Source organism: Sinohyriopsis cumingii, chromosome 1 (assembly GCF_028554795.1).
Source record: "Sinohyriopsis cumingii isolate HCF-2022 chromosome 1, ASM2855479v2, whole genome shotgun sequence".
Taxonomy (NCBI): domain Eukaryota; kingdom Metazoa; phylum Mollusca; class Bivalvia; order Unionida; family Unionidae; genus Sinohyriopsis; species Sinohyriopsis cumingii.
The window spans coordinates 55,391,193-55,417,889 of NC_142961.1; the positions used below are offsets into that span (position 1 = coordinate 55,391,193).

Genomic DNA, 26,697 nt, shown 5'->3' on the forward strand with positions numbered 1-26,697 from the left:
ATAAATCTGAAATCCGTAGCAATGGAATGAGAGGTTAGACCAGCGGTTCCTAAACGCCCCTTGGTTATCCCCAGTACCCCAAAGAAGCAGTATTCAACATTAACGCCCCTACCCCCACCCGTAACCCCATCGCCCCGAGGAGGGGGGGGGGGGGCGGTACCGCCTACTTTGGGAACCACTGGGTTAGACGGTTTCACGCGAGGGTGCGGTGCAAGTATATCTCAGGATGTGGTTAAAGGGGCGTATATGGTGCATGGTAGGAGCTTATATAGTGGGACAACTGAAACAGCACCGTTAAAATACATCTTTGTCGTCAACTTTACGCATTTTCTTATAAACTAAAAGTTTCTCGTGTTAGGGAGAGTATTAGTTACATGAGCGAAGTCATACAGTATGTATTGTCAAGTACATATCCTTAGTGCGTGTCGCGAGATCAGGATTTTTAATAGCTTTAACAATTTGGAAGTCGTATCGCTACCAAGTATGCAGTGTGGCAAGTTTTTTTTTTTTTATATGTCTAACACCGGGACACATTATCACGACACCATGCCGACCATCCCCAACCTCTTAATGTTGAGCGCCAAGCGAGGCAGCTGTTAGTACAATTTTTAAAAGTCTTTGGTACGATTCGGACGGGGAATCGATCCCACCACCTTACGCTTCCAAGTCGGACGCTCTAACCACTAGGCCACCGAAGCGGTTTAATATTTATACACACGACATATTCATCTTGTTGCATGTATTAAATTACATCAATGTCTGTAATTTAAGTGTACGCGTTAGGGAGAGTATTACATTACACGTGCGATTATATTTACATCGGCCATTAAGCTAGATGCAAGCAAACACTTTGCACAGGCCGGAGGACTCAATTATATTTCAGAACTAGCGGAAGAGGTCAAGCAATTTTAAATTAATTGTCTACAAACAAGTTCAATCATTATGTATTTTCATCAATTTGTGTAAAAATTGCTTATATTCTGTATTAGCGAAATACATTCATTCCGAAGAGAGCGTCCGCATTAGGCATTTTTAAATATACCCGTACATGCAAGGCCAAACCAGACCAACTCTATATTGCACATGCCCGATTTTTTGACAGCAACAAAATCGACATTGTCGATCCTAAATTTTAGTAACGTCCGCGCGATTTAAAAGCGTTCCAAACCACTTTGGTCGCAAGCAGTTCAGCCCTTTTATTCTTGTAAAAAAAAAAAAAAAACAATAAAAAATCGGTTTAAATTATTTTCATTTATACAAGAAATGATCATTTCACACTTAAAAGTTGACAGTCGAGACTTCCATGCACTTAACCTCGTGAATTAGTTTTCGAGACGAGAAATGCCATTTACTAGTCTTTCATGTAAATATAATCGCATACATGCAAGTTTTAATACATTAAGTAGAACAATTTCTACAATGTTAAAATTATTGCTGCTGCCGTATAAAACGTTGCTGGTGCATGCAGCTTCATCAAAATTGTGCTATTTCATGTGCTATTTCAGTTGCTCGTGTCTTTATACCGGTTTCCTCCAGCTCAGTTTTTGAAAAGTGGAATCTAGACAGAAAGCCGTTTCATGTCAGGGAAGATGATAAAAGAGTGAAACAAGGAAAAGTGTTCTCGATTTAAAAACAAATGGGAAAAGCAAATTTACTTTTTATTACAAAAATGATAATTATCACATTAACATCAACAATACAAAAGTATTAACAACTGCTATCGCGGAATTTTTCGTGCCATTAGCTTACAAAATAATTTCACCAATTATAATATAGTCTTATGATTTTACTCAATATGTTGTCTTTGGCAGGTCCTTCTGTACGATTATGAGCAAGAGGATTTCGATCTCTGTATTGCACAATTGAAACGCTTTAATCAGATCTAATGGACTCGTGCAAGAACGCATTTTTCCTACCAATGTTCCAAGCTGGGACTTGAACAAAAATACCATCTCTGGCTAGAGAAAGTAAAATAGACAAGTTTAGAAGCACTTTCTGTGGACAATGCTGGGCCCAGATTCATCATACTCCTGCTTGCTAATCCACATCTGCTGGAAGGTGGAGAGAGAAGCCAAGATGGAACCACCAATCCATACAGAGTACTTCCTCTCTGGTGGTGCAATAACCTTGATCTTCATCGTTGATGGAGCAAGGGCTGTAATTTCCTTTTGCATCCTGTCGGCAATTCCAGGGAACATGGTAGAACCACCAGACAATACAGTGTTAGCATACAAGTCTTTCCTGATGTCTACGTCACACTTCATGATGCTGTTGTATGTTGTTTCATGGATACCTGCAGATTCCATTCCCAAGAAGCTGGGCTGGAACAAAGCCTCTGGGCACCTAAATCTCTCATTTCCAATGGTGATCACCTGGCCATCAGGTAGTTCGTAGCTCTTCTCAAGAGAACTGGATGAAGCAGCAGTAGCCATTTCCTGTTCAAAGTCTAGAGCTACATAGCACAGTTTCTCCTTAATGTCTCTGACAATTTCTCTCTCTGCAGTGGTGGTGAATGAATAACCACGTTCTGTGAGGATTTTCATAAGATAGTCCGTCAGATCTCTTCCTGCCAAGTCAAGACGCATAATAGCGTGGGGAAGGGCGTAACCTTCATAGATAGGGACAGTATGGGTCACACCATCACCCGAATCCAACACAATACCAGTTGTACGACCAGAAGCATAGAGAGACAATACGGCCTGGATGGCAACATACATAGCTGGTGTGTTGAAGGTCTCGAACATGATCTGTGTCATCTTTTCTCTGTTGGCTTTTGGGTTGAGGGGAGCTTCCGTCAGAAGGACAGGGTGTTCCTCTGGGGCCACACGGAGTTCATTGTAAAATGTGTGGTGCCATATCTTCTCCATATCATCCCAGTTTGTTACAATTCCGTGTTCAATAGGATACTTCAGGGTGAGGATACCTCTCTTGCTCTGGGCTTCATCTCCAACATAGCTATCTTTCTGCCCCATACCAACCATCACACCCTAAAAATAGAAATAATTTCCATGAAAATATGAACAGAATTTTTTTTAAATGACATGTAAATTAAATGTTGCTATTTTCTTTTTGCTGCAGAAACAACGACAAAGTGTCCTCTAAAATATCAGAACCATTTTTACAATGTTTTTTTTTTTCTTTTAAAATGAAGTATATAGCCCCTGAAGACACCAACTTGGCAAGACATTTTTATTATTTAACATTAAAAAGCAAAAGTCCAGCGTTGTAAAAAAAAAATCTCAACTTAAGCGTTACTAAAGGAGCACGTACGGTACAACAGATGAACAAGCTTTTGTTACGAGTCGGTCGATGACTCGAGGACGCATTAGTCACAGCATGTCGAGTGCTGCGTCAGCATAAAGAACCGTCAGGTCCGCCCCACCACAAAAATCGTTAATTCAAATTTGGGCAGTGAACCTTCAATATGTTCATAACAGTGCCGGATTAAACCCTGCCGAGGCCCTTACTCAGTCGAAATCTTCGGCCTTCCCTAGCAAACTGTCTCCTAATACTTTTTTTTTTTTTTAATTTTACCAACCATTTTAATCAACAAATTTTAGTACACAAAATAAATATTAACTATTGATATTAAACAAATTAACATTTTATGTTATTAAACAACAATTTTGATCCGTCGCGGTAATCCGGCACTGGTTCACAACCACCGACTCCGGGCATTTGCAAATTATAAGGTTATCCGATCATATGCCACTATTATTATTTATTATATGTAAAACTTGTTTAAAATGCACCTTCAAAACATTACCGGCCACTTCTAAACTTTTACACGATTAAAAAAAAAACAAAAAAAAACTTTCAATTAAAAGGAACGACTCCAAACTCTGCATTTTAAGTTGTACAAACAATAAATGTGCCTAAATCATTTTTCCTCTTCCTCCATTGCGTTAGCAGTCTTCAAAATGCGGAAGAAACCATGAAATCTTTCACCTGCATAACCTTTCCTTTTACAAAATTTTCTCAATATGCAATATCAAATAAAGTTACCCCTTACATTTCCCATTAATCAACCTTCGTTTAAGACTGGGCAAACAAAGAATACCGCACACACCATGCATTTTGCCCCAATACTTCAAACAAGCACAGCATAAATTGAACATTGCGATAAAGTTGGCATTAATAGCTCGTAACCTGAAGGTAAATGTTGAATCGACTAAAACTAAATCCATTTTGGCGAGTTTCTAAATGGTCACTAAAACTTCCAAGTACTCGCCAGCTAAACGGAATCCTTTATTAGTTTATACGAGCAGTGGTAAAGCAAGAAGTTACACGCTCGCTAAACCTGTAACCTTTTACATTGTCGATCCCGCTGTAGTAGGGTGAGAAGACTTGTGTACATGTACATGCTATGTTTCAGAATAGACCAAGTTTTGGACTGGTTCACTTTCGTATTTTAATAGAATTTCTACAACTATTTGCCTTGTAGAAACGCTTTAAAATTAGATTTTCTGTTCACGACAAAGTAGCATTGCCAAAAAAATACCTGCTGCAATGACGACCGGCATTGGTCAACGTGTTAAATTTACCCCTATGATAAAAAAAATACTTAGCTTTGCGCGACGTAACAATTTAAAATATCCGGTTCCCAATTATGCTCACGCTCAAAGAATATAAAATCACATCGAAATTTTTAAAAAAATATGATTTCCATTAACTTAGTTAATATAACACTATTCATCTCTTGTCGAATAAAATATAAACGAAAAATTTAAATTAAGAGTTAAAATGTTTACCTGATGCCTGGGTCTCCCGACAATGGAGGGGAAAACTGCTCTTGGTGCGTCATCGCCGGCAAAACCGGCCTTGCACATGCCGGATCCATTGTCCACAACTAAAGCGGCTACGTCTTCGTCGGACATGTTAAGTGTTTAAGTCGTGGGTTTTACTATAGACCTCTACACAAAAGTGAAGCAAATGTGCTGTGTGGTTCTGTGTCGCGAACGGTTCTATTTATACCGCTATGCGGCCGGTTCCTGGAAAAATAAGCGAGTTTTCTTGCATATTACCATTTATGGTAATATAGTAGTGCCATATATGGTATGGCGGGACTGTATGACTCGATTCACTACTTGAAGTGCGCATGTACAGAAGCGCCATTCACGACAGGTTAATTATTGGTCTTGTGTTCCTCTAGCATAGGTGTTAAATGAAATCACCTACATGTACTTAGACCTTGGTCATTATTGCTTACTGGAATATGTGTTTTATTGTTCACCCACAAAGTACGTGGCTGTGGGTGCGTTAAATTCGACCAAGAGTTGATACATTTAATCTCAGATTAACCGAATGAGTGTATTGAACAAATAGCTCAATACATATATGGATATAATACGTTAATATGTGGTTCCAATACATTATTTTGGGACTGTCTTAACCTGCGTTTAAATTTTGTTAAGTCCTTCTGTAATATGTTTATTTAATAAATTGGATAATGAATTCAGTATATGTGACACAAATAAAGGTATCGGATGAGTGTAAATTTGATAAAGTAATATCGATGTCGTTCAGGTTTATATGCCCGGTTTGGTCATGACACTGACATAATTATCTAGATTACGTAATTGTAATTCAAAATAAACCCAGAAAAATATTGTAAATATACTGCCACTAGAAAAGTCAGTCATTTTTAAAATTTTATTTTAAAACTTTATTTAATTTTGACCACATTAAAAACTGAGTAGCATTCAGTTTTGAATGGGCCCCTTCAACATATCGCTGTAAATTTTAAGTTACTTATTCGTAACATCACTGACCGACCACTGGTTATATTTGTTGACACCTCGCAGCTCCATACCAGCACGTAGAAGTGATTAGAGCTTTAGAGATGGCCATAAAATTAGTTAAAATACCAAAGGGTATTATTTCGGTTACTTCCTGACCACTAATCTCTCTCTCTCTCTCTCTCTCTCTCTCTCTCTCTCTCTCTCTCTATATATATATATATATATATATATATATATATATATAGCGGCCAGTGGAATTGGGGGTAAAGTACCGGTAGAACCACCGACCCCCGTGAAAAGTGATTACCCGGATGGCACACGGGCTCTCGTACACATTCAGATGTACTGGAATTTTTCGTTGTTGTGTAAAGTTAAGAGTTATAAACAAATAAAAGCTTTTTTTCCCGAGGGGCAGCCGAATAGTTTTTTTTACTTATTTCTAATGAGAATAATGCAATATATATATATATATATATATATATATATATATATTCCTAACAGTTTTAATTAATCATGATGTTAAGTTACTGCTGTGCTTATTTGAGTTCACATGTCCCAAATATAAAAAAATCCTACACATGAATCGCAAAATGGGTCACATAAAATTTGCATAATTGTTGTGACTGATATTTTCTGTCCATTGCAGTTATTTTGTATGAAATCGTCAATTAAAAAAAAATATACATGGACAAATTTTGACTACGTTGGTTCATGGAATTATTATTATTATTATTAGTAGTAGTAGTATTATGTTCATTTATTTTATATTGATTAATCGACAAATAAACCCAATCATTTCTATGGACAAGAACTAACTTGCGTGAAATAAATCTTTTTTCACGTAAGTGAGCAAGTTTTTCCAAGTTTTTCACTTCATTGAAGTCACGGAAGTAAAAATACAATTTTATTTCCCCTCAGCAGAAAAAAAATATATATATGTAGTTAAATTTCTGTCATAGTGAGCGCTTCGAAATAGCCAGAACTTACACCAATCGATGTGAACTCGCTAGAGCATAGTTTTGTCCTCATTTGGGAATCGTTAGCCATCGGTAAGGCATGGTAATGTACACCGAATGAACTAGAATGTGTAAGCTGTATAGACAAGCCTAGGTGTGCTATGTACATGTATCGTATGTACATGTAGCTGCCGATTGGAAACCATGATCTGTGATGGGGTGTTATAAAACTCAGGTAGACAGAGCAACACGTTGTTCTGTTGTACTACGACACGTATTATCATTTTCGGACATCACTAACCAGAGAATAGAGTAGATGAATTGCAAATCACCATTCTTGAATAAGATTCGCGGCAGTGGATCAATAAAGCGCAATAAAACTCTGTCGTCTGTGTACGAACACCAAACCACATCATTTAATACAGTAATAGATAGCTCCCTAATCCTTAATTTGTACAGGGCAGACTATCCCCAATGGATCAACAACTTTATAGTTTTCTTAGGAAATAAATAAATAAATAAATAAATAAATAAAGTGGCAAAAACCAACACTCTTGGTCTAGTAATCGGTGGTATATACTACATTTTAACTTCCTGGGGCATTAGAAGGGGAAAATTAAACCGAGCAAGTTCTTCCTGATTAGTTGGTATAGGCGAATCACTGAAAGTCAAACCTTGTCTTTCTTTTTTTTTCATTTTTTTTTTTTTTATAACTGTGGTCGATATGATTTTTTGTTTCAGATCGGGGATTTCTAGTAGTTTTCTCATTTACTCAGGCACAGTTCTGATGTTGTATGCTGGGTAATATGACCAATATTTGTTATTGATACAAAAATTAAAAAGTTATAGTAACAATTCTAAACCAGCATTAATTTTTCAATAATGATAATAACTCTTCAAATGGAAATGAGCTTAAAAAGACATTCTTAACACCTAGATTCACTGTCTGAATTTAAAATTCAAAACAGAAAATTAGGTACTGTATTTATCAGGCCCGGCCCTGGGATGTGCGGGGCCCAAGTCAGTATGCGGGGCCCTAATGCAGCAAGCAATGAATGGGTCCTCAAGCAAAAACCTTGCATTGCGAAGTTGATTTCCTAAAAGCGCGTGGCCAAAGGCGGTTGCCTCGTTTGCCTTGGCCCAGGGGCGGGCCTGGTATTGATGTGTTGCATAAATGTAGGCATCTTCGCAAGCCAAGGTTCCGGTATGATAGCCTTGTAGATAGGGCTATCGTATCGTAACCTTGGCTAGCGAAGATGAAATGAAAGAGGCCATCGATGTTTGGTAGACATGATATCATGCTATTTTTGTGGGTTCGAATTAGCTCATCACTCAGTCATTATATAAATCAATATTTGGTAACGTACATTGCCGTTTAAAAAGTCTTGAGCCGACGCTTGTGTTTGTTCAGATAATGCATGTGCTGCACGAATTTGGTAAGAGATCGAGCGATTTTCAGTTGGCATGTCATGATACAGATTGTCTCTCTTGGTTCCAATTAGCCCATCACTAAGTAATTATATACGTGAATATTTGGTGAAGTATCTAACTGTTGTAAAAATTTGTTGTTATTGTTGGTATTGGGTTTAACGCTGTTTTTCAGCACAAGATAGGTTATACATGGCGGCCAGTATAAGTTGTAGAGGAAGAATCCGGGGAAAACCCGGAAAGAACCACCGATCCACGAGAAGCTACGGGCAAGCTTTCTCGCGTGGAGTCGACACTTGATTTTTTTCCCCTTTGTTTTGTTTATTGTTGCTGTGGTTTCTTTTGGTGGTGGTGGTGGTGGTGGGGCTTATAAATCTGTCTTTAGCGCTTGATTTCTATATATTATCTATTCTAGATAATTTTGAAACTGTATTTTCGCTTTTTTGAAAATCTTACACATTATATAATCAGTTTTGTTAAGTTCTTAATAATGAGGTTATTGTTATACATAACAAGATTTCTGGCTAGACTCGATTGCTCCGCCGTATAAATTGTGTAAAGAAAGAGCGGAACCTAACTGTTTAGTCGAATACCATATTCTTCTGTAGTGTAGACTGGCATTTGTCGTCAAACTGTCTGTCTCCAGCATCATTTCAGTAAAATACATGACTAAGAAATGTTTATGCTTTTATTTAGTTCTGCTGATGCTGTAATATTGCCACCATATATTTTCTAAATAGGTACACTTAGTTATATTTATATTTTGTGGGAAGTATATATATATATATATATATATATATATATATATATATATATATATATATATATAAGCGTGTGTGTGTGTCTGTGTGTGACTTATCATATGATACTTAATATCTTTGAAAACATTTGTTGTTTTGGTGACAGTTCTGTCATTCAAATTTATTTTAATTGAAATTGCAAGTCGGCTTAGTTAAAATGCTGATAGAGAGTACACTTGAAATAGAAATCATGCTTGTAATTTAAAAATACACAAGTTTGCATGGACATGTGCTAATTGGATTTATATATTTAAGAATTACAGACATATTTTTTAAAAATCCTGGAGTATATCTTACAACAATGTTAATATTTTATGACCGTTTTAGTCATAAATATTTTCTTACTAAGTGGAATTATTGTGTAAATCTAAATATATTTACAACATTAAGATACGAATTTCAATTTCATGTCCTGCTTATTTTAGTGCTTCTTTTCTTTTGAGAAACCATGAAAATGTGTCTATAGCTTGAAAAGCTTATCTCTGCATTCTGAAAGAAATAACATGTTCTGGAGTTACAAACGATCACCAAGTTTACACTCTCGTCAACAATATTAGTTTATTTTTTCATACCTCTCTTTTCAAAGATGCAGATCAGTTACATTCAGCTTGTCAAAACCCCAAAATAATGTAATTAAAAAACACTCGTTCGAGAGATTATCATTTTTGTTTTTAAACATTTCAATTTAGCATCGGATTTGCTAATGTATGAATATATTTATCCCATGTATACCTTACAGAATAACAATGAATTATATATATATATATATATATATATATATATATATATATATATATATATATATATATATATATATTCTTAATAAGTATGTGTATCTAAACAATCCTCGAGCTCTTAGAAACAAAACAACTTCGTTGCTTTGCAGGTTTATAAACGATTGTTCATCTCGTAACAGGTTAGGTAAGTGTCCATTAAGCTTAGTGTGTGTCCGATATATTTGTGTTGCAGAAATGATATGAATAATGTGCCACGTCACACACTTGTCAGCAACTTGTTCTCAAATTGTCCGATCATAAAATATACACGTGTTTATATATATATCGGTCTATTTAAAATGGACATTTAATGAAGCTTTATCTTTATTTTCTTAAGTTGAAAAGACACTCACTCCAATGAAAACAATTTATTTAAAAGTCTTGTTCACTTGACTTAATTTCGGTGTGTATGACTCTAGTGGCTCTGTGCGGAGCATATACAAGTAAAACTAGAACAATGCAAATGTTATACACTCTAAACGTTATCACCAGGAAATATTGATACTTAAATCCGACTACGCGCAGAAACCGAAACGTGTCATCTCATTGAAATGTCTAATACTATCTTTTGATCAATGGCGTGCAACCCTCACCCTAATCAGCGGCAGTTTTAGGGATGTGAGGGCCCGGTACGACATGAGGACAGTGTGCCCCCAAAATATATATTCTGTATCACTGAAGAAATTCTGCGAAATTTTCGTAGAAAAATGTTTTCTTTGAATATATATATATATATATATATATATATATATATATATATATATATATATATATATAATCTGCTCTAATTGTAATATGTGTTAAACAAGCTCCCCCAGTTTCGTGCCCCCCCCCCCCCCGCCAAGACAGCTGTTGCCTTAATAAATAAAGAACACAAACTTGTATAGATGGTATAACAAATAAACCGAGATTTTATATTTTCAATTCACACATTAAAAGTGAATTTATGTCCACATTTATTGTTTCATTCTGTCAATTTCATTGGTGGTAGTCATGTGCGCGTGTATGTACCCGGGAGAGTGTGTGTCAATTACATCCGTTTAAACCCGAAAACTCACATTTATTACTTTTTAAAATTTATTTTGCTGGTGGTGGTGGTGGTGGTGGGTTTGTTTTATAGGCAATTTGATTCAAATAAAATTTCCATTGTCTTCACTGATTTTAATCAGATTGTTGTCCTTTTTTTAGGTTTCAAACATTGCGTAAAACATTGCTGTAGGAGGTTTCAACACATGCTAAACATTACCAAGCTCACGAACGTGGAAATTAAATAACAGTTATGTAAATTTATGTTTTATCAACAGATGATTGGGGAGACTTTTGTCATAGTCGTTCGTTTTACTTGAGGATTGTATGTCAACTAGTTTGATACAGGGCATATTACTAGCACATGCGGTATACCTGGTCCATTTCTCAATAAACACTCGAGAAGTCACGAGGCATTTTATGAAACAATTTCTTTTTCTACAAATGTATGTACGGTGTTGTTCTAATAAGGTAGACACACTAATATGTAAAATTGTTGATTTTCCATTTTATTTTTTAAATTGGATCTGAGACGTTTAATATGCTTAATGGGAATAACTGAGTTTTCATTCGTTCAAGCTGACTCGCGAGGCTCTGTAATTGCTTCGTCATAGTCTCATAGAGCAACGCGAGATTCTGGGTAAACGAGACTAGATGGGACATGCACATGCAATCAAATTTCTGAATGAAAATAGTTTGAAAATCGGGAGACAAAATGGTGAAATTAACGGCAGAGTTAATAGAACAGGCTGCCCAATATACAAATGCAATTAGAGAAAGAGAACTGGATCTGAGAGGTATCCTAATGACCGGGGTATCGCGAAACTCGTTACTGTTATGTTATATCGAGGGTTCGCAAAAACCTATGCTCTTAGCGTTAATTGTATCTTTATTGGGAGAGTTTTTAAAGTAGATACTTTGAAGTTAACTCAGATTTGGGCGAGTCGAAAGTATGGTTGTTATTCTTCAAGCAGTAAACAAATTTAGGAACTTATTTTGAAGTACTGCTTTGATTACCTCTAACTTTCGCACCGGTAAGCGGTTATTACTGCTGCCGTGGTGGTCCTACAATGCAATACATTGCACATGTTTTTGTTTTAGTGCTGTGTTTTACTAACCAAATAACGGCATTGTATAGCGTGATCCGATGTCGGTTGACATCGGAAAGAGTAGTCAAACTTTCATGAATATCTCGCACACTTGGCAGCCTATATCGATACTCTTCCACTAATTTATTTGTAATTAATATACTTGCTGTGCTGTAATTATCCTGGCGGAATGAAAATGTGACACTAGCAAATGGATGCATTTTCATGTTCTGTTGACATGTATTTGAATTTGTTGCAATATGACAATAGTCGAGGTATGCCAAAGTATGTTTAAGTAGGTTCATGTGGGGTATATGTTTCTTAAACAAAACAAAACGTTGCTTACAGTTCCAATAGGCATAATATATGTGTATTCGTTTTGTTAAAGAATAATATTTCAACTTAACCCAGTTTTGGCATTCCCGACTTTTATTGCTTTTCAGCCAACTGAAATGTAGGCCAACGAAACTTGAAAACAGGTTCATTTCTTTTGTGAGAATTTGAATTTATTAGAGAAAAGACATCAGGGTAAGTAAAGTCTGACAAAAAACATAACTTTACTGTGTAGAAAAGCGTTGTTATTGGTTGCCAGTTGTGTGTGATATTTCTGAAAATTTGACTCGTTACACTGTTAGTCAACATCAAAACACATTACACAGCGCCATTAGTTAGGCAGTAAGACCAGTCACCCCACACACAACCCGAACAAAAATATCGGGTGATGTGTCTTACGTTGCAGGACTACTGGTATATGTTGGTTATTTCTTCTAAATAGTTGCTGCGTTCGTGGAGATTCATTATGAATCAAATTGAATTTTCATTCCAAATCTGACAAGTACCGCAGGGCAGTAAATTGGCAGTTGTTGCTAGCAGGCAGTTTATGAATTTCCACTCGAAATAGTAGTTATCATAACTTGAATAGAAGAAAAAAAATCAGACGGCAAGTAAAGCTTAATCACAACAATTTGAGGAGTACAGTATACAGTAGTAAAAGTCATACAGGTCATGTAGGCATTTGGCACTGATTATTTCAGTAATGGGAGTGATGTTTTAGAATTTGATTTACATACCTGTAAATGGCAATTATTCACTTTATTTGGATCCTCATGCATTCATTATTCCTTTGGAAGATCATTATTTACCCTTGCCAAGCACAGGGGCTCGTATTGTTGCTTTCAATTGACCTGTCATACATGTACTATATAATAACTACAAGGGAGGACACTTCTCTCCTTTCTCGCATGACCCATTTAAGAATAAGTGCTGTTAATGTCATTTCAAGCTACATTTCTTGTAGGGTAATAAATTTGTTTAGCTCAGGCATTCAACTTTGTATGCATATCTGAAGCTTGGCTTACTATCATATCTTTAAGGAATACCAGACCATTTTCCCACACTACTGCTTGACATGGCTTTGATTGTGCCTGCTTAATATGCAAGTGAGATCCTGCTGAATGGAATACTGTCCTCTCATTGGTTAAAAGAAATGACGTCCTGCATTTATTTATAACTTATTTCAGTTAACTAATTATGACCATTGCAGGCTGTGTGTAAAGGATTTGAATATTGATCATTGTGGTAAAACCTAGAAACCTTGAATTAGCTTGTTTTACTAACTCCAATACTAAGGTAACTTCCTTTTTACAGCAGAAATAACTGTGGACATGAATTTTATAAATGCAGAGGCATTACTTACTGAGTTCTTAATAGAACACAGACAACCCCTAGCGGTAGAAGACTATGTTGGTCCTTTGTTCAAAAGGATGTTTCCTGATTCCAAAATTCTGATTGCAGAAAATATGCATGTGCAAGAACAAAATTATCAAATATTGTTAGGTGTTTAGCAGAAAATAATTCACTTAAATTTGCTTAAGTCATGAAACTTCATAAAGGAGTTGCGTTCTGTATTTTGAAAAATGTCTCCATCAGTGTACATATTAGGTTGTCCATGTCATATGCTGCACTTTGCTGCAGGAAAGGCTGCCGATACGTTAGAATGAGAACTCCTAAAGTATCAAGATGGCATTCTACCTGACAATGTACTTCATGTGGACAGAGTTGATGTGCAGTGGCACCTTATTTCCCACCTAAAAGACCCAATAACTGGAAGATATAAATTTCTTCTTCTTTTGTCATGTTATGAAAGGAATATTGGTTCTTTACCATTCTAACACTGACTATGAGAGATTGTTCAGTATTGTTAAAGAAAATAAAACTGAATTCAGATCCAGGCTCTGTAACCCAGCACTTAGTACTCGACTGGTGTGCAGAACATTCATAATCTCAGCTGGTACAAAGTGTTTTGAAATGCAATATGAGAGCCTGTTGCTTTTCAAAGCTCAAAGTGCTGTATATGAAAACTTGAAGCATTAATTGCTGTTACAAGAGCAGAGGGGTAAATAAATAGTTTTTTACATATGCTCATTGAATTTTATTATGTTATATGTGGATTACTGTTTTTTATTCTGCTCGGATTACTAAAATTTTTTCTGCTCGGATTACTCTTTTTGTCCACTTGGATTACACTTTCCTCGCCAGGGGTTGGCATGTGTGTTTTCTACCAAAGTGTCCTTACACACTGGAACATGGCAAATCATTGAAGTTTGTTGTTTCTTTTCATTTTTATTCCAGATATTTGTGCTTTGATGTGTAAAACAAAAATGGATAGATGGAAAGGACAGACTTTTTCTTCTTCCTTTGCTTTCATTGGAACATAGTGACCTTTACCCCTTGTATAGTAATGAATGATGATGCAGATACATTTATATGCTGTTGAACATTATGTATTGACCATTTTCAGTCCAGAAACTGGAAATCCCAAGTTTTTCAAACCCAAAACCAAACTTTTGTGCTGTTTAAGAAGTTTTGAGACTTAAATTATGAAGTGGGTTGAGGTGATTTATCTTTGCCTGAGATAAATATTAGCCACCTATTTTTGGGAACAATTACCTGTTTTCAAGGCTGCTGTTTAATGCTGCCAATAAAGTTATCCAAGTTTTTATAAGTTTTTGGGAATGAAGTCTTTAATATTTTCATAAAGAATGATAATCGTTGGTGTATTTAATAGTGTTTATCTTGCACAGCCAGTAGACCACAAAGTGTTGACAAACTAATTTTGTCATGATAAACTCGGCTAACTCATTTGTTTCATATTTTTCCATAACTTTGCCTTATTTAGATGGAAAGGAGAAATCATGTCATCCAAAAATATGATTTAAGCTTGACCACTTGTATACAGGTTGTCTGTGTTAATTGTTGTCCATTAAACAGGCAATACATGTCATAATGCATCAGATAATCAAATTATCATTTTATGGTTGGCTTTACATACACAAACATTGCATAGAATTTGTTCTGTTGAGGTTTTCTAATATTTATCCTGATTTTTTAATTTGTTTTCAGGTTACAAGATACCAGTCATAGAAAACTTGGGAGCATCATTGGTAAGCATACATTCCCAGATGTTTCAATCAATTTTTTCACACTCCATCAAGTACACCTCTCCCTCGTTAACTCGCACACAATGGGGTCACAAACATAGACCGCACTATAAACGTGGCACGAGTTACCGAAGGACCTTTGACATCGAGAAAACCGTGTGGGGGAGCGGCATTAGGGAACTGGGCTGTTTAATGAGTGAATCCTCATTTTACAATCATGTTGATAATAGTTTTTAATAATGCACTTTTTCTAATGAAGTTGTTCGTTATTCTGTTTAAATAACATTTTTTCCTCACAAATAACCAACATATGAAAGATCGTTCAAACTGGTTTGAACAACCATTACGTGTACGCAAAAAATCTGTGTATTACATCACTGCTTTTTGTTTTCTTGAGGAGTCTGGTTTCCATAGTGGTGTTTAATAGTATCTTGCCAAATTGGTAGTCCATAATTTGGTAACTAGACTAACTGTTGATACACCGCCAAACAAAATTTCTTTTTTTTCCTCAGAAACATGCGACATCTATTTCGCTTGCCCACAATGGTCCGTATCTGTGAAATTAATCTCTCTATTTTACGAAGTATTCATTTTTCGCTTGGCTGCCTTGTTATCTTTGATCGCAGTTATGAAAGAGTCGGTTAATTTAAGGTAGTTTATGATACATACACAATCATGTTTATTATAGTGTTCGACTGATCAAATGAAGTGAGTTCACCCGACATACGACAGAGGTCGCTAAATTTTAAGTTAGTCCGATTTTTGTGCCTTTTAACTTTTCTTTTATTCCACCTCCTTTTTTTAATTCAAAAGACATAATTAACATGATAATACAAAGGGGGCCAGCTTTTTTATTCAGTGCAACAATACAACAAATACTTTCGCAAGTCAGTTATCAAAACACGGTCGGCACTTAATTAGGTTCTCAGAGAAACGCTCGCGGACATAGCTCTTATGGTAGGTTGACGCATTTTACATTTAATTACAAGAGGACACATTGCATTTATGATGATTACACTTAAAAGGAACTAAAAGATGGAACTAGAACACAAATTTCATTTGATAAAAAAAATTATTTAATTTGTATTTATTTATTAAGGTACTGCCTCCACTCGGCGTAAGTGACATTTTCATTGATCAAAATTTCCTTACATATCGTTAATTGCGGTGTACTAGGAATGTCGTTTGGAAAGAAAATGTAAAACATTGTATGAGCTATTTTTAAATTTGATATTTCATAGTGTTCATTAAAATTTCCAGGTTCTATCTACCGTTTTCAACAATAAAACAAGCGATACATCAAAGTTTCCATTATCAATTTTAATCGAGATTTTCTTCAAGTTCAACAAATAGGGATAAACTTTTGTGGTATTTTCGGGTTTAAAAAATGGGATCCACACCTGACAATGCGTTATAAGCGGGTTTGCGAGTTATCAGGGCGCTAATTATCGAGGGAGTCGTGTACCAATCAAATTTTAGTAACCATAGGATGTCCTGTTTGACAATTTTAGATTTTTACAATGTGCTCTTACCCCTCAAGGTACTGAGTGGTTTAAAGCCCTCACCATTACAGATCACTGCCATCTCACCTCTGTCTGCTTGGGTTTGTGTCTCGGGTTCGGCCAATATTGGTATGTGAGAAAGCTTGCCAGTAGCTTCTCGTGGGTCAGTGGTTTTATCCGGGGTTTTCCCCGGGTTCTTCCTCCACAATTTGTACTGGCTGCTACGACATTGACTTTCTCCAGTATGAACAATTTGATCACCTTAGACATTGAGAGAAGATACAGGTAGATTGGGGAATTAATGGTAAAAAGATGACAAAAATGAAGAAATGATAAAGTTACAATGAAGTGTATAAAGTTATTTTTTTTATGGTAAATCTACAGCTGTCAGACAAAACCATCAATAGTCATCATCTTTGCCAGTCTTCGGTCAGCCATTAAAATTTGCTTGTAGTTCTCTAAACCATTGCTCTACTTATTTAGTAGCCTTAGATTCACTGATAAAAAGCCTTAGCCGTCATTTTCTTCTGTTGATAGTTTATATTAATAAAGTCCTTGCTATGATAATATATATTAATAGTCATTGCCATGATAGTATATAGTAATAAAGCCCTTGCCATGATAATATATATTATAGTATACAGTAATGCATAGCTGCCAACCCTCACGAATTTGGTGTGAATTTCATGACTTTTTCAGTGATTCACGGATTCATGCCGCAAGCCAAAAATTCACGATTTCTCCAATCCTCAATTATTTTAAATCTTTAATAAAATAACCGATTTCCCGTTAAACGCTAGTCGGGATATTCACAGTTGCCGAAACGGTCCAGTACTGCTGGTCATAATATTAGTAGATCTACAGCCGATTAGTACAGTTGGCCCGGTAGCAAGCATTTTAGCTTATTTTAATCTCTATGTATAAGAGTAGTTTTACAAATGCTTTTGAGAAAAACTGGGGCCTAACCAGAATTTTGCTCTGCGCATGCGTCACCAACACTGATTTGAGTTACCGTTAAGCATCGTATGTAAGATCTTGAAAATGTCTTCACCACCAAGGAAAAAGAAATGTATTACTCAAAAAGTGAAGTTTAATTTGGAATATATAAAAATTGGCCATGCATTCTGCCATTAAACATTGATATTCATCATGCTTTTTGCACTCAGTGTGCCATCGCAGAGACGATGTCAGGAAAATTAAGAATTCGCAGATTTCAGCTCTGGAATATTTTAAACCATTGGTGGAAGATCTGCATGCTACCAACGCTGAACCATTATTTGTTAGTTTTCTTGTCGAACACAATCTACCTTTATCAGCTGGAGACCATGCTAAACATTTGTTCTGACAAATGTTCCCGGACTCGAAAATCGCTTCCAAATTTTCCTGTGGAAGAACCGAAAATGCTGCAGCTCCTGTGCATTCCTCACAGCAACAGTGACAGTGAAAGAGTATTTTCTTTAGTGAGGAAAAATAAGACAGGCTTTAGGGCCTCCTTAGCTGCAGAAAATTTGTCAGCAATTTTAGTCACCAAGATCAACCAGCAGGCAAGAAGTCGGAACTGTTTAGAAAACAAATTTACAATCAGGCAGTTGAGGTCTGCCATGGTATCATGTCTTGATAAATCAATATTTCTGCATATATGTAGTGTTTTAGTTTTATTTTGCAAACTTGATATAGTGTAGTATTGACGGTCAGAGTGGATGGAGTTATTGTCATGGTGTTTTTCACGAATTCATGTCCAAATTCACGACTTTTTATCCCTATTTTCACTAATTGTGAGCCTGGAATGTTGGCAGCTATGAGTAATAAAGTCCTTACCATGATAATATATATTATAGTATACAGTAATAAAGCCCTTGCCATGATAATATATATTAATAGTCCTTGCCATGATAGTATATATTAATAAAGTCCTTGCACTGATAATATATATTGATAGTCCTTGCCATGATAGTATATATTAGTGAAGTTCTTGCCATGATAATATATATTAATAGTCCTTGCCATAATAGTATATACTAATAAAGTCCTTACCATGATAATATATATTAATCGTCCTTGCCATGATAATATATATTAATAGTCCTTGCCATGATAGTATATATTAATAAAGTCCTTGCCATGATAATATATATTAATAGTCCTTGCCATGATAGTATATATTAATAAAGTCCTTGCCATGATAATATATATTAATAGTCCTTGCCATGATAATATATATTAATAGTCCTTGCCATGATAATACATATTAATAAAGTCCTTGCCATTATAATACATATTAATAAAGTCCTTGCCATTATAATATATATTAAGTCCTTTCCATGATAATATATATTAATAGTCCTTGCCATGATAGTATATATTAGTGAAGTCCTTGCCATGATAGTATATATTAGTGAAGTTCTTGCCATGATAATATATATTAATAGTCCTTGCCATGATAGTATATATTAGTATGTATTAATAGAGCCTTTACCATGTCTGGGCTTATGCTAGTTACCTGATGATAACTTTTATTGCTGACAAAATTTTCTTATTTGTCTCTGTGTCAGCGTTTTATGAATCTTTACTGTTAGCTGAGGTTGAAGGCACAGGTCACGTTAGACTGGTCGCATATCCACTGTAAACAAGACCATTCACATGTAAACACGAACAAACTTAAAAAAATGAAATATTTACAGTTTGTCCCAAAAATACCTTGAAGAACTTTCATTGAAATGCAGTATGAATTTTAATATGTATATGCCAAGGAAGTATCAAGAACCAGTATTGAACCCTTTCAGAGTCAAACACCTCTTGATATTACTTAAACATAGATAAGTCACAATATTTATCCTTTCTTTTAACCCCTTTGTTGTTCAGGATAGTTTTGTATAGATCAGGTTCGATATCATAGTCATGTTGATAAATCACAATATTTGCACTGGTGGTAGTGTATCATGATAGGGATTCTAACTATCGATAGAGGACAGTATTTGCACTGGTGGTAGTGTATCATGATAGGGATTCTAACTATTGGTAGAGGACAGTATTTGAATAAAACATAAACTGTATGATCAGTTGGTCCAAATTTTAACATTTTCTTGTCATCTTTCTACCCCTTTGAACAGTGTGGCTTCTGTACATGTGATATTCTGCTTAATAAATGATCCTGCCTCCATAAATGAACCCCTTCATTAAAAAAGAATACATAAATAAAAAATCAAGTGCTTTCTTTTTATCTTAGATATAGGCAGTATAGGAATTAAATCAAAAAACAAAATTTTACATATGTACAATTGTAATAAAACTGGAAAATTGGCACTGTTGCTTCCTCAAAATGACAGTTGATTGCTTTTTTCAATACTTTGACCTGATAGCTGGTGATATGATTACCACTTTCCTTCCAATTCAAAGTAAAGATTTTGACAGTAATGTGATTTATATACTTGTTTTCACCTTGTCCAGTCCCTGCATTATGGTTTTATTGTTAGAAGATTTCTTGATTAAGTCAGTGTATTCCAAAAAAAAACAACTTGATTTAACAAGTTGTTAAATGTTAACTTCATTACATTGAAGGTTTTACTTTGACAACACTGTAAAAATGAACATATATTTTCATACTGAATTGGGATTTTTTATATATATAATTGTCTTTACATTTATGAAAATAACATGATGGGTCATGTCTGTCCATTTCTATGTCTGCATCCATTCATCAATCCATCACTGTTTTTATTTTAATCTGATCTCAGTCTGCACTTATTAAAGGAGAGGGTATACATTTAGTACAGTGATCCAGTTGGATGAGTAATTGATACAGTGAACAGTTATATGCCATGAACATGTAGTGCCTGATAAAGTCATAATATTACAACACTGGCAGGCAACGGTCATTCATTCTTAAAGGTCTCAGATCCTGGATAGGTAATACAGATGGTTCCTGGTAACCTGTACTATGTTTACACATAGGTAATGCAGACTCTTGCCTGTAACCTGAACTCCATCTTTATATTGGTAATGCTGACTTTCCCATGTAACTTGGACTGAATCTGTACATCAGTAATGTAGACTTTTCCTTGTAATCAGAACTCCATGTACTTATAGCTCTTCTTTGTAACCAGAACTCCATTTACATTTAGCTTTTCCTTGTAACCAGAACTCCATTTACACATAGGTAATACTTACACTTCCTTGTATGCAAAATTCGTTTACACATAGCTCTTCCTTGTAACCAGAACTCAGTGTACACTCAAGTAATACTGACTCGTTCTTTTAACCAGAACTCCATCTACACATTGTTAATATTGATATGTCCTTCTAGCTATAACTCCATCTACACATTGTTAATATTGACATGTCCTTTTAGCCATAACTACATGTACACATTGTTAATACAGACTTCTTTTAACCAGAACTACATCTGCATATAGTTAATACTGACTCTTCCTTATAACAATACCTCTATGTACATAATGGCAACACAGACTCCTCCTTATAACCAGAACTCCATTTATATGTAGTTAAAATTGACTCTTCTTTATAATGATAACATTGTGTACATATAGGTAACACAGGCTTCTCCTTTTAACCTGAACATCTACACTAGTTGCGGAGGACAATCATAGTTTGTTGAATCTTTTACGAGAATGAGTAATGACACTGCAGGTTTCGAATCTTGAATGCAGCCAGAGGTGGGATTGTGCAAAGTAGAAGGTTAAATAAATTGGAGATATTTTTTGATGGCTTACAGTAGAAGCAGTTGCCATATTTAATTACATTTGTTTTCAACAGTAGCCTAAAATAAATTCCTTTTTTAAAGTAGCAAAGTTCCCAACTTGACATGGTCATTATTCCAATGCTTTTTGAGAAAATAGACTGCAGTTTGCAGTTGATTAAACCTTGGCATAGAAAATTAATATGTGCAATTTAATTTCAGGACCAGTTTGATACAATTGATCTGTCAGATAATGATATAAGAAAAATTGACGGTTTTCCATTACTCCGCAGACTGAGTTGCTTGCTTGTAAACAACAACAGAGTTGGGTAAGTGTTGAATGATAGAGATAACAGAGAAAGAGAGATGGCTATACAATAATCCAAACTTGGAATTCTTTATTTTATTGCATAGATATTAAACTCCTTTATAATGGAAACAATAATTTAAATAGAAAATATCAACATTTTGAAGTCAGGAAATATCTTTTATACTTTGCATTGGGATGAATGTCTATATAAATATTAAAATGTCATGCACCTATTGAGTCAAACCAATTAAAATCTGTTGTTCTCTTGAAATAATACATTCAGATTCAGAAATAATTAAACATTTTAAAAATCTGTTTAAAAGTATTTCTTTAAGACGCAACTTTTTTAAAACTATTTTAAGCATTTGTAAGAGAAAGGAATATCTTGTCACACTTGATTTCATGCCCATATATATATATATAATGGTCATTAAATCATCAGTTTTTCAAGTACGATAGAATTTTCATTATGAAACCCAAACCAATAGCATTAAAAATAACATAAACTTCACTTTGGGATAAGTGGATAAGACTAATTGATCCTTACGGGATTGTTCACATGGAATTAAATTAAAATGATAAAAGTTCATAGATGGTCCTGGCTTTTAAAATGACACCCAAAAATTTGCCAACCTCAATATTTTGTTGGCAATTTTCCAAAAATGTCGCCAGAACAAGTAGTGAATATTTTTCCAATGCTATTATTGTAATAGACAATGAAAATTGAAAAAGATGAGATAGTTATTACTTCATTGACAACAAGCAATACAGCCATAATATTACAAAATAAATCATTACATGACTGTTTTGCACTACTTCCATGGTCTTTGCATCCCGCATCACCGTTAGTGCATAGGTATGACTGTTGTCACCTGAAATAAATGCATTATCCCATGTAAAATATCTACTTTTCTGACATCTACGTCTCTCTTTTTTTTAATAGCAACATCAGGTATTAAGCAAATCTATATTATATATATTGTTTTCCAAATAATAGGTTTCTAAGGAACTTTAGATAATGACATTTTAATACTAAAACCCTATGATTGTAATTTGCAATCTAAGATAACACTGGACAACAAATTTTTACAAAAGTCATGTTACTGAAATAAAATTAGTCAATTCTTATCAATTTTTATGTGCTGAACACGAATATGACAGTCAAATTGCAAAATTGGCTCTAGTTTTTTTGTAATCTGCAAGAAATTAATGTTTACATAACGAAATGCATTCCAATAGTAAAAGGTCAACTGTAATAGCCTACCTATAAAAAATCAAGTCATTGACTACATCTTAGATTTCTTCGCCTGTCTCTTGTACAGCTGTTCGGGAGCATCTCTGAGGAGTGTCCAGCAGTAGTCAGCCAGCATTGTAGTGGACCATTTTCCCTGGTATCTTTGTTCCATTGTTGCGATATCTTGATGAAAACGTTCGCCGTGTTCATCACTAACAATACCACAGTTGCTAGGAAAGAAATCCAAATGGGAATGAAGGAAGTGAATCTTTAGAGACATATTGCAGCCAAGTTTCTTATACTTCATCAACATGTCTTCTACTAGTTCCTTATAGTTTTCTGCCCTAACATTTCCGAGGAAGTTTGTAGAAACTAGGCGAAAAGCATTCCATGCTTGTTTCGCGTCACCTTCCAGCAAGTTGTTGAACCGGTCATCTTTGAAAAGCTCTCGAATCTGAGGACCCACAAAAACTCCCTCTTTAATCTTTGCTTCGCAGAGTCGAGGGAATTTTTCATGCAGGTATCGGAAGGCTGGCAAAGTCCGGTCAATGGTTTTCACGAAGTTCTTCATCAAACCTAGTTTGATGTGAAGGGGTGGTAGCAAGATTTTCTGAGCCTCAACCAGAGCTGGGTGTTGGATATTCTTCTCTCCAATGGCTACATTCTGCCTGTGAGTCCATTCCTTCCTCATGTAGTGCATTTCCCTTGCTCGGCTATCCCACTCGCATAAGAAACACATGTATTTTGTATATCCTTGCTGCAGTCCCATTAAAAGGGCAACTACCTTCAAATCACCACAGAGGTGCCAGCTGTACTTGTTATACTCAATGGAATTCAGTAGCTGCCTTAAGTTATCGTATGTCTCTTTCATGTGGACAGCATACGCTACTGGAATAGATGGAAGAATGTTTCCATTGTGCAAAAGCACAGCCTTGAGACTCAGTTTCGAAGAGTCCACAAATAGTCTCCATTCTTGTGGGTCATGAGTGATTTTTAAAGCATTCATGAGGCCCTCAATATCGGAACAGAATATCAGATTACTTTCCTTTCTGAAGAAAGGCTCCAATTGCTGGTGGCGCTTTCGATATGCAGTAATTGTGACATCTTCTTCTAGAAGATTCCATTGTTGGAGTCTTGATCCTAGCAATTCTGCCTTGTTCTTTGATAAGTCCAAATCACGAATCAGGTCATTTAGTTCTTCCTGTGTTATTCTGTGTGGGGTTGATGATGCACCACAGTGAAAATCTGGATCACTGCATGCTGATGGACCAGGAGAAGAACAGGTCGACTCACCTTTGTCTTCGTCAGATGAATCAAGAGAATATTCTGCTGGAGGTTCTGGAATAGGAAGTCCCTCACCATGTGGAACTGGTCTCAATGCAGACGGAATGTTTGGGTAGACTATTCTCGACTTCTTTCGCTTCGTTATTCCGCCGGAAAGAGGAGGAACCAAGCAGAAGTAACAGTCATTTAGGTGGTTGCTTGGCTCTCTCCACACCATTGGGACTGCAAACGGCATTGATGACCTTTTGCAATTCAACCACTGTGAAAGCTGTGTTGTACATGTAGCACAGCATATATGTGGAGCCCAAGGCTTGTCTTGGTCACCAACCTTGCATCCGAAGTAAAGATGATATGCCTTCTTCACTTGAGAATTGATACTTTTCTTCTGGTTGGCAAATGTCACTTCCCCACAAATATAGCAAAAATTGTCCGTGGTATTAACACACTTTCGAGGCATTACTGTTCTTTATTGTACGTAAATGGATAAAATAATAAGTTTTATGTAACAGTAGCTTGAACTGTCTCGCACAACGTCTAAAATATTTTAAATGCTGAACCTATCTGATTGGGCTTTATATAGTACACTGCTTACGTCAGCTTCAGCAGCCGCCTGGCATTAGTATCATAGGCCTACACATGTATAGTACACTGCTGACGTCAACTTACTTCAGCAGCCGCATGGCATTAGTATTGCATTGCATCAGAAAATGATGCAATCAACTGTGGATGATGTGAGCATGATGGTATTATGCAATGTTACATCATTATTCCGGATGTTGCTGCAGTCCTACTGGAGAAATTTACACAGTGAAACATAGAAAATGAGGTATATGAATATCTTCAAAACGAGAGCCAATACAAATTTTTCTCGGTTATATTCGTGTTCGGCACACCAAAATACTACAGATTAGGGCCTTTTCAAGTCAGTAATGATTTCACTGTTGACCAGTGTAAGTGACATATAATGTGACCGTCGATTTTCATGCATTCAGGAATTAAATCCCCCCTTTATGGCAAGCTTCACAAAGTACATCTCCATCAACCAGGAGTTCAGAAAATTATTTTTGCTGTGCTTTACATGTTTTGCTTGTAGTGAATTGCTTCCTAAATCCCAAGAATGAATGCTGTAGATTTTTTCTAGACAAGCAAACTATGATCTCCATTCCCACCAATGAAACTTACACGAGTCAACACCTGGCATTAATGTACTGCCTTATGTCATGTGTTAATCCTCGAATAAACAGTAACACAAGAAAGAGTGAAAACAACAAGCTTTGAAAAAATAAAATTTATTTCCCTGGAAAAATTCTGTAAAAATAAAAAAATATGAACTTAGTTTTATAGAATCAAATCCAAAAATAATCCAAGAATACAATTTTAGTAGTCCTAATAAGAAAATGTTCTACTGAGTTCAAGTTCGAATCCTGACGAAGAATCCAAGATGGAAGACAATGACATATGGTGAAATCTGTAGCTGAATTCTACAGTTCCTTGTAGAAACAAGAATTATCGCTCCGTTTTTTTTATTGCTGACTCAAATTTTTATTTAAAAAAACTGTCCTTGTTCATCAATTTCACATTTTAAAATAAAGATAGAACAGTCATGGTGTAATGAAAAATGAAAAATAATTTTAAAAAAAAATGACAAACAATTAAATTGATATAATTACATATTAAATCAGATATAACTAAATCAAATATACATGACAACTGTATATATAAGCATTAATTACCATCATTAAATTAAAAGAAGGAATGAAGAAACATAGCACAGAGCATATGTGCCCCCCAAAAACTAATTCAGAATAAATATGTTATTTAGTAATGATTTTTTTTTTTGCATATACGAGTTAACAATAAGGAAATAAGGTGGGATATAAAATGTGGGAAATAGTTATCACATGAATGGTAGCTTGAGACCACATTTGAACTGTTAACGTAAATTCACACCCATTTTAGGCATTGTTAGTTATAACAAAAAAGTCATTTATTTGTCAATCAGTTGCTAGTGCTTTCACTCACTGTAGAACAGGTGGTTTCTTTGAAGTATGTAGAAGAGGCTTGAGTCTAACCTTTAACTATTGTACAGTTTGGGTACAGCTGACCAGAACAGGAAATGGGGGCATGTTGGGGGGGGGGGATAACGCACTCCACAGTGAGAAACAGCGTGTCCTTTGAGAATTTCACTTGTATTGAACCCAAAAAATCGGTGAATATATTTTAGTAAAAACGATGCTTAAATATGCCACAAGAACTTCCCGATGGTAGGTGTCAATCTGCGTTTTCAGATTCATTCTGCCAACTTGGTTTTTGAAAAGATTTTTGTTTGCATGAAACTCTACAATAACTGATCGGTATTAACTAAATTTATTCAGTGACTATTTGAATTCTTTGGAAATCTTTCCTGACATTTGAA

The 26,697-nt window shown here is 35.4% G+C and overlaps 2 protein-coding genes across 2 annotated transcripts in view; one reads left to right on the forward strand and one right to left on the reverse strand.

Annotated features, from left to right (window-relative positions):
- Positions 1-1,645: 1,645 nt before the first annotated feature.
- On the reverse strand, positions 1,646-4,958 carry LOC149806896 (actin-2). Its single transcript, XM_089959264.1, has 2 exons — positions 4,752-4,958; positions 1,646-2,987 (listed from the first exon to the last, which is right to left on the reverse strand). Exons 1-2 carry the CDS (start codon positions 4,875-4,877, stop codon positions 1,983-1,985), a joined length of 1,131 nt encoding a protein of 376 aa, XP_089815390.1. The 5' UTR covers positions 4,878-4,958; the 3' UTR covers positions 1,646-1,982.
- Positions 4,959-11,361: 6,403 nt separating this feature from the next.
- LOC149806897 (U2 small nuclear ribonucleoprotein A'-like) overlaps positions 11,362-26,697 on the forward strand; it is a 39,285-nt gene continuing 23,949 nt past the window's right edge. The window contains exons 1-3 of the mRNA XM_089959291.1: positions 11,362-11,524; positions 15,218-15,258; positions 21,676-21,782. Coding sequence (XP_089815417.1) covers positions 11,443-11,524; positions 15,218-15,258; positions 21,676-21,782 — 230 coding nt within the window. The 5' untranslated portion in view covers positions 11,362-11,442. The remainder of the gene's footprint in view (positions 11,525-15,217; positions 15,259-21,675; positions 21,783-26,697) is intronic.